The 16,163-nt window shown below is 27.0% G+C and overlaps 1 protein-coding gene across 1 annotated transcript; it reads left to right on the forward strand.

Annotated features, from left to right (window-relative positions):
• Positions 1-11,206: 11,206 nt before the first annotated feature.
• On the forward strand, positions 11,207-11,995 carry LOC111900665 (glutathione S-transferase T3-like). The gene has a single exon (XM_023896548.1). The coding sequence runs from the start codon at positions 11,207-11,209 to the stop codon at positions 11,993-11,995; it is 789 nt and encodes a 262-aa protein (XP_023752316.1).
• Positions 11,996-16,163: the final 4,168 nt, after the last annotated feature.

Below are 16,163 nucleotides of genomic sequence, written 5' to 3' on the forward strand. Positions count from 1 at the left end.
TATATATATATATATATATATATATATATATATATATATATATATATATATATATATATTCTTCAAGAACGTTATATATTATACAAAGAATATAGTATATGTTACAAACAGATTCTTAAAGAAATATAATATAGACGGCTGTGTGTATTCATCAAAAAGTTATGTACATTTATCACGAATATCTTATGACAATATTAAAAGTAACTATTCTCTTCATCAAATATCAAGTTTAAACTTAGATAATTGATTCTTAACTATTCTTATGATATATAACAAGATTTAATTTTAAAAAATGATTCTTAACCATGAATATTATATTCCTCAAGAATATATTAGACTATATTCTCGTAGTCTTAAAGATTCAAGGCATAACTAATTTTCAATATGTTATTATCTAATATATGATGTGTACTCTTCAAAAATCTTACTTCACAAAAAAACTTATTTAAGAACCAAAAGAATAAAAAAGTATTAAATAAACTCATGTGTATTCTTTAAGAATGAAAAAATCAAATTACATGTCCTTATGTATTCTTTAAGAATGAAAGAATAAAATTATATGTTCATACATGTTTAAATTAAGACGTGTTTTAAAAAAATATGTTAATTTAAATGCATTGAATAAAATATGAAATTTGATTTGATTTTTATTAATTAATTTACTTAGTTTACTAAAATTTTGATAACTCAAATTTTCTCTCTCCTTATAAAATATAATACATGTCCTTATAATTAATAATATTAATTATGTAATACATGCTAGTCTATGTTAATAGTATATACCCTAAGATTACATCATTTCATTCTTTTTAATCTGATGGTTATAAGTTGGACAAACATTCAATCAATACTTATGATTCACATTTGATCCTAACCTTATTCTAATAAATGAATAATTTTATTCTCCTATTGAGTGTCATATTATTAAAACTCCTCATTAATATTGTATGTTAGATATCATGTCACTTGACAACCTATTAATTATCAATTTCAAATTTCAAATTTCAAAATTTTCACTCTAATTACATTAAATTATTTATTGATTCTCCATTTTAATTTTTTTCACTCTAATTATATTAAATTAATAACATTAGATTAAAAAATAAAATAAAATTAATGCAAATTATAAGGTGATATAACTTCACGTATTTATTTAAATCAATGATTATAAGTTTATATAACTAAAATATATCTCTTAAGTAATAATTTATTTAAAATAATTGATTAATAATTTTGAGTTTTTAATATGAAAGTTTAATTAATTTTATAACTGTGGGTATCACGGGTTATAAAATAATATATATATATATATATATATATATATATATATATATATATATATATATATATATATATATATATATATATATATATATATATATATAGGCTTAGGTTATTCTATTTACAGTAATTATTGTGTTATTGTATGCATAAATGTGGGTCAATCAAATATACTTATTTTAAGAAAGTGATTAATATATATTATTGAATTAAATATAATTGAAAAATATCATCTTAATTAATTACAAGGGTAATTTAGTTAGTTAATATAGATTTAATAAATGAAATTTGCATATTTTAAGGGATCATAGATTCTATTAATTTTAAAAATCTGATTTTACAATTTCTAAGGTTTTTAATTCGGACATCTGACAGAATATGTTTGAGTATGTTAAAAAATAAAAATATTTTTTAGTCATAAAATAATAAAAATATTCTTGAACATATTTCTTGATCATGACTTTAAAAATTTCTTGTAGAATAAAAAAATTCTCGAACCATCAATTGAAGAATTAAAACAAAAAATTACATTAATTCTTATAGAATACATGTAACAATTGCTAAGAATTACATTTATTGTAAAAGAATAACACTAAAAAACTTTCAACTCGGAAAAAAAACATCAAAAATCTAAAAAATACAATAATTCATCTAAAAAAAATAATGTTGCTAAGAAACACTTTCAATTTTGTTGTTTGTTCTTCAAGCATCAACTTCTGTGAAAACAAATCCAATTCTGTTAAGAATCCAATAACGCATTAACAATGATAAATAAAAAACTATATTCCTTTGGAAAAATATGCGGACTTGTTAACTGCAAACCAATAACCAAAAATTGTAGAACATGTATAATCAATGAGAAAATATCCATACTCCGATTTAAAAGAATTAGAATTCGTGTTTCCATTCCGATAGAATTTGAATTCGTGATTCCATTCCGATAGAATTGAAATTGTATAAAATACACAAACCACTAAGGGATTACTAAAAAGTAGTTTACTCAATTGTTGATCATTGATAGCAAAAAGGAGAAGTGAATACCAATATTGTAAATAGGAAATATGTGAGATCTTATTGCTCAAATTAGTTTTTGTTTATATTTTGAAGTGAAAAAACATGTCTAGTTCGAAGCATATTAGCTCAAATTAGTATTTTCTTTCATTAAGACCAAGTGTTTTAGACAATATGTCAATATCTAATTTTAAACTCAAATATAATCATTTGCAAACTCTCGCCCATTGGCATCACATAACAGAAAGAAGGCATCAAGTCAAAATTTAACCCTAGTATAACAAGGAACAACTAATATTAATACATCTTCAAAATTTTGTGAAAACTTAATATAATAAGTTTCTATTTTGAAATTCTAAAGAAGATCGCCCTAAGTCATTTCATCAAACAGTTTATGTGCTAAACATAAATTAAGTCGGATTGAAATGCGATGGAGAAATTATAATTAAACAAACAATTTCCACTTCACCAACTTAAGTTTTTACAAACGATAATTTGTTTCTATTCAATCCCACTGAAACAAATCAGTGAAGAATGTGCAAGTCAACATGATGGAAATCTATAGAGAAAAAAATAAGGATTGAAATTGATGCTTACCATACTGTCGATAACCACTCTAGATTGTTGACAGATGGCTTCAAGGATGATAAACGCTTCAACGGAGATAAACAACGGAAATCGAGCAGTGGATGCCGGTAGGATAGCCGGAGGTGAGCAGTCAACTAAGGGTCGTCTTGTGTGGCTGGAGGTAAGCAGCAAGGAGGAAGCGCCAGTGGTAAGCAGCGGAAGTGACCAACACCGATTGAGAGTCTTCTGGTGTGGCCGGAGACGCCTACGTTTGGCCGGAGATGGAATCGTTTAAACTTTGGAGGATTCACGATGTAGGAAGAATCCATCTTTGCCTGATGAAAAGGAACACGAGTTTAAAAGCCCTAATCTTTTAAGTGGATCCACTTGTTGAAAGCAAAGACGCCCTTATTTATTTAGGTTATAAATCAATACCATGATTATAGGGATTATTTTTGGAGGTTACTAAACAAATTACTAAATTACCCTTATTTATTTATTTAATTTTGATTGGCCCACATTGATGCATACAATATCACAATACTTACTTTGAATACCTGAACCTAGCTCTACATACATATATATATATATATATATATATATATATATATATATATATATATATATATATATATATATATATATATATATATATGGATAGGTTATTTTTGTTTTTTACTAACTATTGTGTGTCAGAATGCACAGATCTGGACCACCGGATGGAATAGAATCAAAGGTCATGATCTGAGAGTCCATGATATTACAATAGGGTAACATGCACCATATAATCACATAATTTTCTACATAAGGGTATTTTGGTCAATTTACTTATATTAAAAAAAGAAAATTTCATGATTTTAAGGGATAATTAATTCCTTTATTTTTAAAAATCTGAATATTTTAAATTAATTCAAATTTAAAAATCCGATTTTATTATGTCAGAATGACATAAAATTTTCGATTTTATTCTTGTAGAATACATTTCCAATGCATTAATATTTGATAATTGACCTGATATATTATTCATATACATCCAACTTGGGTCTATGATTTTATTCTTAATATGCATCCCAAATTTAATACAAATTCATAGAGACTAATATCATTATACTTTTTAGTGTAGTTATACATATTCTAATAGAATATCATAAAAAGTGAATAAAATTCTTAAAAAATAATATTCTTGAATATACAATTATTGGACAAATACACTTAATCCTCTTCAATGGTCCATATAATCAACTTGATCTTCACATATATACTTGTTGTTGAACTCGATTCCAAATATTTCTCTTTTATGATCAATATTGAATTCTTCTCTATGCAATTCTGAAAGAATAAGATACATTACTCGTTAGTATTACCAGTTAAACAAATATATTTGTTGTTAACAAACATTCTCAAATACATTCTAACATAATGCATTTATATAAATAAATTCTAACAGAATACATTATAAAATGCACTTAAATCATAGTATTTTCTTCTATATGCATAAACATTCTAAAGCATGTATAAATGTATTTTGTCATAATTACTAGCAACACATGTTTTATGTAATATTTATAAATTCTCATAGAATTAAAGTTGTGAATTACACCAAAACCCATATGTAAAAATTGAAGAAAATGCACAAACCAATGAGTAAGTGTAGAAAAAATAAAAAGTTTTAGACATGATAGCTCATACAAAATCCAATGCTTAGGTTGAATTGGAACATAAGCATTGAAATCCAAGATTTCATTATAACAGAATTGGAATTCGAGATTCCATTCTGGAAAAATTACCCTCATCATATTAGATACCAACACGATTTTGCTACTGCTACTAATTGAAGATTATTCCTTTGGTGCTTGATATTCATGAGGATACACCCATAATCAAAAATTTATGGTAATTATCCAATCATAAGAATCAAAATTGCAAAAGGAGAGAGAGAGAGAGAGAGAGAGAGAGAGAGAGAGAGGTATAAAGGACTTACAAAATGCATACCACAAGGTTAAATTCTTTAGATTCTCTTTCAGGAATTTCAACAAACACTTGTTAGACATTATCATCAAACAAGCCAAAATTCTGTGAAAGGCTTAGTATGATCTGAAGCAAAACAAAAAAACATAAATTCTTTAGAGAACATCAAAGTTTATGTTTTTCAATACTAAGACTTGGAAAAAAATACTTACATGAATGAAATATCTCCAAAAAGCTGAGACTTGGAAATCGAGAATGATAAGCAAGAACGAAATGCAAATCATCATCTTCAACCCAGTAATAACAATCGTTTGATAATCAGCGACAAGAGAAAATGTGGAGGCGGTAATGGTATTGATCGGTGGTGATGCAACCTATGATGGGAAGAGAATCGACTGCCGACAAAGAATTCCAACTCCAATGTCCTCTCTTTTTCAATCGCAGGAGGGTTATGGATGAGTCCGACCCTCCTCTCTTCTTCGATCGTCGGAGGGTTAACCAGGGGAAGAAGGTTTCTGAAGGACTAACGAATTATAAGAAATATGAAGGTTTGATTATCAGGTCAACATATTTATTTTGGTGATTTTAAATTAAATCCCTCATTTATCTCAATTACCATAAATTTAGAGTCATGATTTACTAATTTACCCTTATTAATTTATTTAATTATTAAATTATTGCTAAATTCTCATTGGTCCAAACATGCATACAATAATTGTTGGAAACATTTGAACCTAAGTCTCTCTATCTCTTTCTCTCTCTCTCTCTCTCTCTCTCTCTCTATATATATATATATATATATATATATAGTTTCATTCCTTTAACATAGGTTACACTCAGTGGCGGAACCAGAAATTTTGATATAGGGGTACAAACACTGTCAATATATTATATGTAGTTATCCAATATCGGACATTAAAAAACAAGTTATAATCTCTTTAGTTAGGGGTAAAATAACATGAAATATGTTTACAAATAATATTTTTTATATATATAAAACAATTTTTTGGGGGTACTGTAGTACTCCCAACGCCTCATCTAGCTCCGCCACTGGTTACACTCATATACCTTAGGCATACTCACCCAAAATTAATCTTTTAGAGGTTAATTTTGGATAGGCCTCTAGTAAAATTGTTTTTTTTTTTGAATAATTTGTCTCATTTAGGATGTGAATTCATGTTAACATATTGATTTTTCAAGAAAAAATTGGTAGATATTTCTTTTTACTCCTCTGAGTTTGTTTTTCATACACATACTTGGGGGATTAAGGTGAAATGACGTCGATTTTTTTCTTAAATACTCAATATGTTAACAAATTATTCAAATAGTAAGTTAGGGGTGTCTAACTACGGCCACTATATCTATGTCATGCATATGTAGTTATTAAATATTGGTTTTAAAATTTACTGATGGACCGTGAAGCTTGGATGTATGAACTGCGACATGCTAGCGATGAATATAGGTGTTGCTTGATTTTATTTTCTGAAAGTTGTTGATGATCATCTGGTGAATGAAAAAGAGACTCACTTTGGTGTCCTGGTAATAAGTGTCATAATTGTAAAAACTTTAATGAATTAAACATAATAGAAGAACATCTAATATGTAATGGATTTGTGAATGATTATACATGTTGGACACAATATGGTGAATTATTAGTTCATACTGAAAATAATGGTGACGATATTGATGATTCACAAAATGACAATTTTGTAAATTAGATGACATGCTACATTATTTCGAAGATAATATCCCCGATAAAGATTATGAAAATTTCAACAATTGTTTGACGATGTCGAAAAACCATTGTATGTCAATTACACTAAATTTATCAAAATTTTCGTCGTGCTACAATTGTCTAATTTAAAAATGGGTGGATGATAAAAGTTTCACAGATTTGTTAGAATATTATTAATCTTATTCAAATATGACACGTGTCACCATTTCACATTGGTAGGAAGAAATTGTAGGAGGATATTTAATTTTTACATATATATATATATATATATATATATACACACACACACACACACACACACTAGGTGAATCTTCACGCGTTGCGCGCGACTATAATTATTTAATTAAAATAATAAAATTTTAGAAATTGTGATTTAGTATTTATTCATGAAAAAACCAATGTCAGTAGCAAAATAACACATATAGTTAACCTATTATTTTTATTAACTCTAATAAGTTTATATCATTGGTTATTTCTACTATAAATTGATGATTTTATAGACTGTTTTATGTTGTATAAATTGTATATCAAACGTATGTTGATTTCTAGGGATGACAAAAAAGCCCGAACCTGACTGGGAAACCCGAAACCCGATCATTTTGGGTCGGGTAACGGGTCGTTATCGGGTTTTTTTTATCGGGTTTGGGGCAAGGAGTGGGTTCCCCTCGCCTGGACCCGCCCCACCCTGATTATATATATATATATATATATATATATATATATATATATATATATATATATATATATATATATATATATACACACACACACACACACACACACACACACACACACGAATCCTTTTGATATTAATTGCAAGCATTCAAAGATAAAATACTTATTGTGGACAATTTTTTTAGTTTTTAATAATATGGTGTGAATGATCATTTTTTATTTCTTGACGTATTACACTAAACTTAAATCAAATAATCTTTTTAGTTATTAACAATTATTTATGCTTTGACGTATTATACTAAACTTAAATCAAATAATTTTTAATATAACGTCCAATTTATTTTATTAAAGTGATGCACCATATTTTTAATTTAAAAAGGAGGCTAGAACATATGATTACTATAAGACACCACGGAATAAAGATTTTGTTATGAATTGTTATAAACCCGGTAAGAAACCTGAAAAATATCGGGGTGGTTTGGGAAACCATGCCCCGCCCCGAACCCGCCCCGATGCCATTCCTATTGATTTCTATATATATTAAATAAAAATTAGTATGAAAAAATAACAGAAAAATATGGAAAAATACTACAATTTTTAACAACATAAAAACAACACAACATTTAGTATACCATTTACCTCAAACAAAACTTATTAAACACTTATAAATCATTCAAAAAGAATATTTAGAAATCAACATACATTTGATATATAAAAACATTTTTATAAAAAAATCGCGTTGAAATAACCATTGATGCAACAAAACTTATTTTTTCAACTCTTTTCAAATAACCATTGGAATGGAATAAAGGGTCCAAGTAAAATAGTGATTTGAAATTGAAAGTTATAGTGATTGTTAAGCACTAAGACAAATCTTATAAAAAATACATGTTAATAGTGGGTTAAAGAGTGGGGAGTGTTACACGTGAAGTATATTTTTATCACTTATCTTTTCTTATAAAAATATTAATATTTTCTTTAGCTTTACTTTAAGAAGGAATAGGAAAAAAGTAATTGACTAATGTAATAAGATATAATAGAATATTTATTTTTATTACTATAAAACAACATTTAAAAAATGGATATAGTACATATAAATTTTGCGAGAACATAATGAATGTATTTTTATAACACACAAATAATCCTTGGTTTTCAACAATAAATTCATATCATATTTAAAATCATTCGTTCTAATTCATAACTATCACCAACATTTTGGAATAAAAACTATAAACTCCTTTTTATCAAAATAAATTATCAAAAGTTCCAACGATGTTATTTACACCAAATAAACGATAGACACTATGAGCATCCACAATGGGGGTTTAATGGAATAGTTGAATGAGGTGACATGCCTATTTGTCATTCAATGGATATAACTCCACCATTGTGAAATGACACCTTGGCATTCAATGAATTTAGAATTCAATGGTCATTGAACTCTTCAATGGGAAAAATGAAACTCTTTAAATCTTTATATAAATATAACAAATTAGTTTTTGTAGACTTTTATTAATATATATATATATATATATATATATATATATATATATATATATATATATATATATATATATATATATGTATGTATCTTTATATAAATATAACAAATTAGTTTTTGTAGACTTTTATTAATATATATGTAATATAATTTAAATGTATTGAATATATATACGTAATATGATTTTAAAATTCCAAGTCTTAGAAATGAGTCTGCGTAAAAGTAAGCAAAAAAAGGATAATTAATCATATTAACAAAATGGGCCACATGATTTTTATTTATTTAAAAACCTACGAACATACAATAAAAAAAAACAATCATATAATATTATAAAAAGATAACAAAACAAAAAAAATAAATTACTGTTTCAATATTTAACTCATTCTAGAAATATAATACTAATATATTATACGACTCAAACTTGATGAAATTAGATATTAATTTTGATCGTTGTCTTGTAAAAAACGTTCCCAAATATGTTCCATTAAATCGTGTCGAAGTGCATGATGCACTTCACTGTCACGTAGTTCAGCGTTTCTTAAAATTTGATATTGAATTTCTTTGGCTGGTCCTCGATGTACACGTATTAGAGGATCAACATCATCCGACCAATTACTAATCGCGTATCCTTAGTCCTCTACGATCATATTATGTAATATAATGCATGCATACATTATATCTCTTATATTCTTGAGTTGCCAAGATCTTGTTGGTCCTCGTACAATTGCCCAACGAGATTGAAGAACACCAAAAGCTCTTTCGACATCCTTTCTTGCACCCTCTTGGACTTCTTTGAATTTTGTCCTCTTTGGGTCAACTGGATGCGGAAAACTTTTAACTATAGTAGCCCATTCGGGATATATACCATCTGCGAGATAATATCCTTTATTGTATGTAATGCCATTCACTGTGAATATGCATTCTGGAGCTTACCCTTGTAATATGTCATTGAATAACGGTGATTGATTGAGTACATTAATATCATTATTAGATCCTGCTACCCCAAAATATGCATGCCATATCCAAAGGTCTTGTGATGCAACTGCTTCTAGCATAATTGTTGGACACTCTTGATCACCCCGAGCATATTGACCTTGCCATGCAATAGGACAATTTTTCCAAGGCCAATGCATACAATCAATACTTCCTAACATGCCAGGAAATCCATGTTTTTCCGAATGTTTTTGCAATAAATTTTGGATATCATTTGCATTAGGCTTTCTCATGTAATGGTTTGAATAAACCTAAATTAAACATCTACAAAAAAAATTTAGACATTGGATTGATGTTGTTTCACCAATTCGTATGTATTCATCAAAAGGATCAGCCGTTGTGCCATATGCTAACTGGCGTATGGCAGCTGTGCATTTTTGTAAAGGGGAAAGACCTTTTTTTACCTAAAGCATCAAATTTTTGTTGAAAAAAAAAACAGAATGATTAGAGATACCATCAACTATTCGAAGAAATAACTCCTTCCTCATCCGGAATCTTCGTCGGAAAATATTAGCCGGATAAATAGGATGATCATCGAAATAGTTGTTCCAAATACGATCATGTGCTAATTCACGATCTCTTTTAATATATGTCTGACTTCTTTTAGGACGTGTTGAGCTTTTTGCATCATCTTGTTCTGCTTCTAAGCGTTTAAGCTCATGATACAATTGAATTGTTGAATTATCTGTCAATTGTTTCATTATAAAATCATAACTATAATCGGATGAAGATGATGATATTTAATGCAAAATGTATCAACAAAGATATAATTTTGAAGGTGTGTGGTGGATTTATATTTTAATATACAATATGAGGATCATAATTGATTCAAATGGAAGTAGGTGGGATAATATTTTATTTAATAGAAAATACTTTGGTGATATTTAACAAATAGAAAATATACGAAAATATAAGGATGATAATCATGATATATATTATTTATGTATACAAATCATTATATATGTAAAAATAATTTATTTATCATCCACTAAAATTTGATTCAAAATATAATATATTTCGTTGAAAATACTATACAATTTGATTCATACAAAACATATGGATGAAAATATTCTTAAACTTAAAATACATTTTTGATTTCAAAAATATAAAAGTATATATTTGAATGAATACCAATTTGATGAAATATGATACATCGAATATTGTTGATTCTCTTCCATATCTTAAGTCTATGTTAGCAAGAAGTAATCCAAATTATTATATTAATAAAATATAAATTAGTAATGGTAATTGAATTTATAATTAATTGTCATCCAAATTACTTTGAAACTTTTATTCAAAATCCTTGAAATTCCATGTAGAATATTTGGAGAATATTGAACATCTTATACCAAATATCATCACTTTATGCAAAGTGCTCATATATTGATGTGCCGATACCATTTTTCTTATAAAAACCTCTAATGTGATCATTTTCATTACCTGATTTCTTCACTCATACCCTTCATACTTAACTCATGAATTCTTATTATTACACAAACCTATTGAATTCTATTGATCTCGAAAATCCAAACAATCCTCCATACCCACATTCTTCATCTCCAATTTCTCCAAATCCAAATTATCCATGCACAAATCCTTCTCAAAATCAATATCCAAACCCCCCTCAAAATATGGAACCCACTCCAGAAGTTAGTCCCACCAACAAACGATCCAAGTCTAAAAAAACCTATTGGAGTAGGGAAGAAGAAATATTGCTTGCAAAAGCTTGGTTACATATATCAGAAGATAGCATCAAGGGCACAGCACAACGCGACAAGGAGTTTTGGCAACGTATCAACACATACTACCAAAGTTCCAACACAACAGGCACTATAAGAGCTCAAACAAATATTAAAACTCATTGGCATTACATGAACCCACTAGTTGTTGCATTCAATCAAATTTATTTAGTGTTGAAAGGTCAACACCTACGCGGATGGTCCGATGAAGATTTAAAAAAGGGAGCTTTTGAGCATTATAGTGCAAGATATTCTACAGATTTCAGGCACGATCACATTTGGAATTCGGTCAAAAATGAACCCAGATGGAAAGCCGCGGGCACTACATCTGAGGCATCTAGATCTTCATCTAATGCACATTCTGTTATCAACTTGGATGATAACGAAGATACATCTCACCCAATTGGTACAAAGGCAGCCAAAAAAACTATAAAAGGTAAAGCATCCAAGTCTACCTCGTCATCAAGTAGTCGACTTGATGAAATACTTGAAAAACATGTGCATGATAACAAAACAAAACTATGAACACTATCAGAAATCATTGGATTTAAAAAACGCTTTAAAACAAGAAAAGATTAAAGTTAAACAAGAAAAAATCAAACATGACGAGATGTCAATCTTCTTTTTGGACCCAAGTATCATGTAAGAGGAAGGACAGGATATTTGGAGGAACCGTTGTGATCGAGGAGATCAAAATAAAATACAATATTTTGTAGTTATTGTATTTTTTAGGTATTTTAATCTTAGTTAATGTCTTTTAATTATTTTATTTCTTTTTTCTTTTAATGAATGCATTTTTCATTTTTTTTTTATTTTTATTAATGTATGTTTAGCTATTAAATAAATAAACATTTTTTAGCTATTAAATAAATAAATACTTTTTTAATATGTTCTATTGAACTTATAGAGTTTAATGCATTGTGGGATAAAAATGAACAGAGTTGTATGGAATAGTGAATGATGATGTGGCACTCCATTGAACTCTATAGAGTTCAATGCATTCTGGATGCCCTAATATAGTATATAACTAATAACATAAAATACATGTTAAATAATGTTCTCTTGGACAAAAAATAGATTGTCTTAATATAAAAGAGAAAGACGACATAAAGATACATACATGTTAAGAAAGTTAATTGCTCTTACTGATAAATTGCTTAAAGATTGATTTACCAAAAGCTCATGAGAAGTAATTATTAGTCCTATTTCATAATCTTATGAATATAAAAAGGTTAATAACACATAAAATTAAAAACATTGTCTCAAGTATACCTTTACACACACACACACACCTAAATTTGAAGCTTGGTTAATATATAAAACTTTACATGCTCAAAATTTGCATTTACTTGCATTTACATTTACAAAAGTTGCAATTTTTCTCTTACATACATGGAACCATTCGTATAACTCTTCAAACTCTGCTAATATAATCCATCATTTTGTGCTGACATAAATACAATATGCAAGCTACAATGTTCTTATATAGGCTAAATATTTCATTTAACCTATCAATTAAATAACACGATTTGAAGAGTTTTGGAAGTTACAAATCACAACATTTCAATTAATCATAAATTAAGTTATATAAGTTGAATAGTGTTGGGAGTTTCAAATGCATAAGGTTTAAGGAAAAATGCTTTGGAGGTTTCAAATGAATATGGTGCAAGAAAAATGCCTCGGTTATAAGTATACTAGACGAATTCCAGCGCGTTGCGCAACGTAGGTTAAAAATATATTGTTAAAATGTTGAAAAATATATGTTTAAAATAGTTATATTGTTGACATTAACTTTGACATGATATTTTGAACAATATTATTTATTAACATCAATCCACATTCCTCATTAATAGAATTAAATATAATTATCTATTTAATATTATTTTTAACAATGTTTATGATTGATTAATTTAAATTTTTACTTATGTAATTATTTTCTAATTTCAATAATGACGTTCATTTAAAATACAATTTATTTGTTGTTAACGTTATGTAATTTATAAATTGATGTTATTATCATTTAAAGTTATTGTTCTTTAGTTTTAAACCACTTATTATTATTAATAAGTTAAAGAAGACTTTTAAGAAACTCTTAATATTACTATTAAAATGTGAAACATACACTAAATAATAAACTAATAAGATAGACAATTTGCATTTCAAAAGTAGACCTGGCAATGGGGCGGGTTTGGAGCGAATCAACCTTGATCCAAACCCTTTTAACAAATTTCAAAATCCGATCCAAACCCGCTCCGTAACCCGCAGGGTTTTGAATAATCAAACCCATACCCTTATCCACCGAATCAACAGATATCCAAACCCGCTCCGTAACCCGTAGGTTTTTGAATAATCAAATACATTTTACTTAAATCATAAAATCACATTTATTAAATAAAACTAAGTTTTGATTTAGAAAACACATTATGTACTCGAAGACTTTCTATTGGAATTAAAATCATTATTTTAGTTACTTCCAATTGGTTTTTGATCGTCGATTGCATTGATAGAGAATAACAATTACAAACTTTCTTTCAGTTGATAAATGACCTTATTGATTTATAAATGAAATTGGTGATTACATGATGAAATATAAATGAATTGAAATCATGACTCTTGGGAGAAGACTGGAAGTCTAGAAGTTGAGTCCTCGAGTCCTATGTAAAAACAATTTAGTCTTTGGCCTTTTCTCTTTGGACTTCTCATTGGAATTTAATGTAAACTTTAGGTAATATAAAATATAAATTTATATTTCTAAAATTTATATGGGGCGGGTTATAAACGGAGCGGATCGGTGATGATCCATACCCGACCCTTTTAATAAAACGGTTAGCAGGTACGGGTCGTTAACGGGTAAACGGATCAAAAACTATGCTCCAAACCCATATAATTGTTAAGGGTTTGGATCGGATCAGGGTCAAAACCCGCTCCATTGTCAGGCCTATTCAAAAGTGATTTGCATGGATAATATGACATATCCATGATTTTTATAATTTGATTTTATTATTTATAATTATGGTTTATTAGTTTTAAAACCAATTATTATTATTAATAAACGAAAGAAAACTTTTAAAAGACACTTTTAATATAATTAAAATGTTAAACATATATTAAAATATAAAGTGATAAGATAGACAATTTACATTTTAAAGAGACTTACATGGATATTATATATAATATTGCATATCCATGATTTTTTATTAATTATTACTTTGAAGCAACACAAACATACAAACATATATACAATATTTAATTAAATATTATCTATATCACTTTCCATAACATATGATCGATAATATAAATCTAATCTAATTTACATTAAAGTTTCAACCACAACATACAATGATTGTTTTAAAAGAATAACTAAACCCAGAAAAATATAAAAAAAGAATTAGTATATAACAAACTTACAAATTAAAAACTTTAACATAATGGCTTAAAAAATGGTCCAAAACCCTCAAACCAACACAAAACATTTAAACTTGTTTTCTTTATGAATTTTATATGTGATTTGTATTTGTGTCTATACTCAAAGAGAATGACATTTTTAAAGTAGACTATCCATTAATTGCTAATTAAACATATTATATAAGTTATAAAAGCTTTCATGATATGTGATTAATTACTTTGAATGTGAAAAGGTGTGGGGGTTTCAAATGCATGAGGTGCTTGGAAATTTGTGTGGAGGTTTCAAATGCATGAGGTGATAGGAAAAATATATCCTTTATAAGTGTAGTATGATATAGATTATAAAAATATCTTTAGGAAATATTTTAGTTAAAATGAGATTACAATTTAGTTTGTTCATTTAGCACTACAATTTATCACTTTTAACTATTCACAAAATATTCTTTGGGTTTTTAAGTGAAACTGAAATTAATATTTAAGTTGACACCGTAATGTTATATTTAAATTAACAATTTAAGTATTTTGTCCAAACTATTCACAAGTTGTAGTTTTAAAATGATAATGGTTTACATACAACAACATATTAAATCTAATAAATTAAGTATAATATGTTAAAAGTTAAAGACATAACTTTATAAGTAGAAGTAAAAATATTATTTTAATATTAAAATTTAGTTTATTTATGATTACACTTTATGTGTGATATTTATTTAACTTTATTAACAAACTTATAATCATTATTAGAAAGACACTACAATTTATCATTTTTAACTATTTACAGAATATCTTTGGGTTATTTAAGTTGACTTATAATGTTATATTTAAATTAACAATTTAAGTATTTTATTCAAATTGTTCAAAAGTTGTAGCTTTAAAATGATAAAGATTTACATACAACATCATATTAAAACTAATAGGTTAATTATAATATGTTAAACTAGGCGAATGCCCGCACGTTGCGTAGAAACACCTATATCGTTGAAGTCTTTACAAATATATGTTTTTTTTAAATATAACTATAAAGTTATTGTTAAATTTGATATAATAATTTGTATACTAAATTGATATAATATATAGATTATTTTGAACTATATGATAATATATAAATCTATTATAACTATATAATCTCAATCGTTTGAATGACTTCTATCAACGACTTACTCATAGATAAATTTAAATATAATATATGGTTTAATGTTATTTATAGTTGTTGTTATTAATAATTAATTTTTAAAATTTATTTGATTAATGTTTTAATTTCTATCATTATAACTTGGTAAAATATCAA

The sequence above is a fragment of the Lactuca sativa genome, chromosome 5 (genome assembly GCF_002870075.4).
Source record: "Lactuca sativa cultivar Salinas chromosome 5, Lsat_Salinas_v11, whole genome shotgun sequence".
In the NCBI taxonomy this organism is placed as follows: Eukaryota; Viridiplantae; Streptophyta; class Magnoliopsida; order Asterales; family Asteraceae; genus Lactuca; species Lactuca sativa.